The following is a 4,412-nucleotide window of genomic DNA, read 5'->3' as shown; positions in this document are numbered from 1 at the left end:
GCTAATGACTCTTAAATGCATACCTCACCCACTAGGCTCTAATATTTAGCTGCCTGTTTGACATTCCCTTGGAAGCCTCATAGGCATCATCAATTGAATATTGCCCATCAGTCAGTTTGGGAAGTATTCATACCCAAACTTTCTTCTCCTCCAGGATTCCTCATCTCAGTAAACGACACCATCATTCACCAGTTGACTAAGGTGAAACGCAAGAGCCATCTGAGATGGTGAACTTTGTGTGTCAACTTGACTGGGCCATGGGGCGCTCAGTTATTTGATTAAATATTATTCTGCTTTATGTCTATGAGGTGTCTACAAGGGTGTTTCTGGATGAGAATAACATTTGAATTGGGAGTCTGAGTTAAGCATATTGCCCTTCCCAATGGGATGGGCCTTATCTCATCAACTGAGGGTTTGAATAGAAAAAAAGGCACAGGAAGAGAGAAACAGCTCCCTGTGACTCTTATCAAGCTTGGGCAATGGTCATCTCCTGACTCTGGATTTGGACTTGGACTATACCTACACCATCAACTGCACTGTGTCTTCACCTTGCCCACCACAGACCTTGGGACTTCTTAGATGGATATAGATACAGAGATGGAGATAGAGATGGAGATGAAGATGGAGGTGGAGATGGAGATAGAGGTGGAGGTGGAGATGGAGATGGAGGTGGAGCTGGAGATGGAGGTGGAGGTGGAGAAGGAGATGGGGGTGGAGATACACGTGAAGATGGAGATGGACGTGGAGATGGAGATGGAGATAGAGTTGGAGATGGAGATGGAGGTGGAGGTGGAGATAGAGTTGGAGATGGAGGTGGAGATGGTGATGGACATGGAGATGATGGTGGAGATGGAGAAGGAGGTGGAGATGGTGATGGAAGTGGAGATGGAGATGAAGGCTGAGGTGGACATGGAGGTGCAGGTGGAGGAGGAGATGGAGGTGGAGAAGGAGGTGGAGGTGGAGATGGAGATGGAGGTGGAGATGAAGGTGGAGAAGGAGATGGGGGTGGAGATGCACGTGGAGATGGAGATGGAAGTGGAAATGGAGGTGGAGAAGGAGGTGGAGATGGAGATGGAGGTAGAGATGGAGAAGGAGGTGGAGGTGGAGATGGAGATGGAGGTGGCAGTGGTGATGAGGTGGAGATGGAGATGGAGATGGAGATGGAGGTGGAGATGGAGATGGAAGTGGAGATGGAGAAGGAGGTGGCGGTGGAGGTGGAGGAGGAGGAGGAGACGGAGATGGAGGTAGAGATGGAGAAGGAGGTGGAGGTGGAGAAAGAGGTGGAGGTGGAGGTGGAGATGGAGATGGAGGTGCAGATGGAGATGGAGGTGGAGGTGGAGATGGAGATGGAGGTGGAGATGGAGAACGAGGTGGAGGTGGAGGTGGAGATGGAGATGGAGGTGGAGATGGAGATGGAGGTGGAGATGGAGGTGGAGGTGGCGGTGGAGGTGGAGGAGGAGGAGGAGACGGAGATGGAGGTAGAGATGGAGGTGGAGGTGGAGGAGGAGATGGAGATGGAGGTAGAGATGGAGAAGGAGGTGGAGGTGGAGAAACAGGTGGAGGTGGAGGTGGAGATGGAGATGGAGGTGCAGATGGAGATGGAGGTGGAGATGGAGATGGAGATGGAGTTGGAAGTGGAGGTGGGGAAAGAGGTGGAGTTGGAGTTGGAGATGGAGGTGGGGATAGTGATGGAGAAGGAGGTTGAGGTGGAGGTGGAGATGGAGATGGAGAAGGAGGTGGAGAAGGAGGTGGAGGTGGAGATGGACATGGAGAAGGAGGTGGAGGTGGAGGTGGAGAATGAGGTGGAGGTGGAGAAGGAAATGGAGGTGGAGAAGGAGTTGGAGGTGGAGGTGGTGATTGAGGTGGAGATGGAGAAGTAGGTGGAGGTGGTGATGGACGTGGAGGTGGAGAAAATGTTGGAGGTGGTGATGGATTTGGAGTTTGAGAAGGGGGTGGAGGTGGAGATGGAGAAGGAGGTGGAGGTGGAGGTGGTGGTGGAGATGGAGATGGAGGTGGAGGTGGTGATGTAGATGGAGGTGGAGATGGAGGTGGAGATGGAGATGAAGGTGGCGATGGAGGTGGAAATGGAGAAGAAGGTGGTGATGGAGGTGGAGATAGAGAAGGATGTGGAGGTGGAGGTTGTGATGGAGGTGGAATGGAGAAGGACGTGGAGGTGGAGGTGGAGGTGGAGATGGTGATGAAGATGTAGATGGACGTGGAGGTGGAGAATGAGGTGGAGTTGCAGAAGGAGATGGAAGTGGGGGTGGCGAATTAGGTGGAGATAGAGAAGGAGGTGGAGGTGGAGGTGGTGATGGAGGTGGAGATGGAGAAGGAGGTCGATGTGGAGGTGGTGATGGAAGTGGAGATAGAGAAGGAGGTGGAGTTGGAGATGGAGATGGAGATGGAGGTGGAGGTGGAGATGGAGATGGATGTGGAGATGGAGAAGGAGGTGGAGGTGGAGGTTGTGATGGAGATGGAGATGGAGATGGTGATGGAGAAGGAGAATGAGATGGAGTTGGAAGTGGGGATGGAATTGGACATGGAGATATATAATTTATGTTTTTTCTCCTACATTTACTAATGGAATTCTACTGTAAGAAAGAGCTACCTCTTCCCGTCCATTTATGCATTTTTTTCTCTTTTATTTATATCTGTATAGACAGGTGAATAATTATGTTATTCTCTTTTGTTAAAATCTAATACCATCATTTACTTTTTTGCTCAAATTATTCTAGTTAAGACAATTGGGATGTGCCATGTGTCTGTGGCTGCGTCGGACTCTTGTGTGTGTCGTTTCCTTTAACTCTCGCCACAGAAGAGAGAGCTACTGTGATCTTCTCCGACAGCTTAGAAATGGAGGCTTGGCTAGGACAACTGTTCACCCAAGATCACCTGAACAGATTGTGGAGAAGCCCAAGGCCTCTCATCACGTGTCCCATTGGGGCTTGAGCTCCTGTTTCTCCCAAAGCTCAGCCAGCTCAGGCTTGGAGATGGGTCACCTGGGGTCCCTAGTCACCTTGAGAGGGTGGTCTCCTCCATTCTCAGGCAGAGAAACTGAGGCACGGAAACTTCTTCTGGCTGTCCAAGGTCACATGGTGCCAGCATGACTGGTAAGGCGGGGTGCCGAGGGTGTGGGTTTCTATGGGCCTCCGTGTGGCCTGGCGGGTCATCCACACCATACCCTCCTCCACATGACAAAATTATTTTCAGTAATAATCTTGTAAGAGAAAAATATTAATGACCAGAAAAGAACACTGACAGCGAAATTTCTCTCTTGCTAATGTTACACACACAATTAAGAAAAACTTTAAAGGAAAGGAAAATGAAAGAAATCAAATATTATAGTACTTCAAAGGAAAATTTCAACGGTTTATTCAATACCTCTCCTATCTACCTAGCAATTTGAAATTCGATACAGGCTGAGGTAATAAAGTTTTACATAAATAATTATCTTGTAACTAACAAGTGACTTTTAATAAAATAAAAACGATTCAAATTCTGCCAAATAGTTCATGGGTGAACTGAAATCTGCACTTACCAAACAAATACTTTATGCTGTTTAAGTGCTTTTGGTTTCTAATACTAATTAGCACAAGTTCTGGAATTTTCTCTTTCATCATTGGACTTGAGCAGTTTATTCCAATGGGCATTGGAAACATTTACTGTGCCTGAAAGAGGCTTGACTAATTCTGAATCATGATCTTACCCTTGCAACATGTGTAGCTGAGTCCATATGTGTCAGGGGTTGACTGTATATAGGGGAGTTCTCAAATTATCTTCCATGCAAAAAACTAAAAATAGAGTTACCACATGATCCTGCAAACCCACTCCTGAGCATATATCCAGAGAAAAGTATAATTCAAAAAGATACATGCACCCCAGTGTTCATAGCAGCACTGTTTACAATAGCCAAGACATGGAAGCAACCTAAATGTCCATTGACAGCTGAACGGATAAAGAAGATGTGGTACAATGGAACACTACTCAGTCATAAAAACAAATGAAATCGTGCCATTTGCAGCAACATGGATGGACCTAGAGATTATCACACTAAGTGAAGTAAGCCAGACAAAGAAGGACAAATATCATATGACATCTCTTATATGTGGAATCTTAAAAAAAAAAATACAAATGAACTTATTTACAAAATAGAAATAGACTCACAGACATAGAGAACAAACTTATGGTTACCAAAGGAGGGTGGAGAGGGATAAATTAGGAAGTTGAGATTAACATATACACACCACTATATATAAAATAGATAAACAACAAGGACCTACTGTAGAGCACAAGGCACTATGCTCAATATTTTGTAATAACCTGTAAGGGAAAAGAATCTGAAAAGGAATATATATTATACATCATATATAACTGAATCACTGTGTTGTACACCTGAAACTAACACAGCGTTG

At 46.4% G+C, this 4,412-nt stretch overlaps 1 protein-coding gene across 1 annotated transcript; it reads left to right on the top strand.

Annotated features, from left to right (window-relative positions):
• Positions 1-597: 597 nt before the first annotated feature.
• LOC138842748 (probable inactive protein kinase DDB_G0270444) lies at positions 598-2,030 on the top strand. The gene is made up of 5 exons (XM_070045868.1): positions 598-1,077; positions 1,137-1,310; positions 1,401-1,544; positions 1,593-1,736; positions 1,881-2,030. Exons 1-5 carry the CDS (start codon positions 598-600, stop codon positions 2,028-2,030), a joined length of 1,092 nt encoding a protein of 363 aa, XP_069901969.1.
• Positions 2,031-4,412: the final 2,382 nt, after the last annotated feature.

The sequence above is a fragment of the Globicephala melas genome, chromosome 7 (assembly GCF_963455315.2).
Source record: "Globicephala melas chromosome 7, mGloMel1.2, whole genome shotgun sequence".
Classification (NCBI taxonomy): domain Eukaryota; kingdom Metazoa; phylum Chordata; class Mammalia; order Artiodactyla; family Delphinidae; genus Globicephala; species Globicephala melas.
The sequence above is the reverse complement of the archived record's forward strand: the minus strand, read 5'-3'. Positions and strand labels throughout refer to the sequence as shown.

What these genes read in the sequence shown, in the direction of transcription:
- LOC138842748 (XM_070045868.1), top strand. Translation starts at nt 598, where the DNA reads ATGGAGATAGAGATGGAGATGAAGATGGAGGTGGAGATGGAGATAGAG. An exon ending in AGATGGAGAAGGAGGTGGAG is followed by an intron (nt 1,545 to 1,592) that starts GTGGAGAAACAG and finishes ATGGAGGTGCAG; the next exon opens with ATGGAGATGGAGGTGGAGAT. An exon ending in AGATGGAGATGGAGAAGGAG is followed by an intron (nt 1,737 to 1,880) that starts GTGGAGAAGGAG and finishes ATGGAGAAGTAG; the next exon opens with GTGGAGGTGGTGATGGACGT.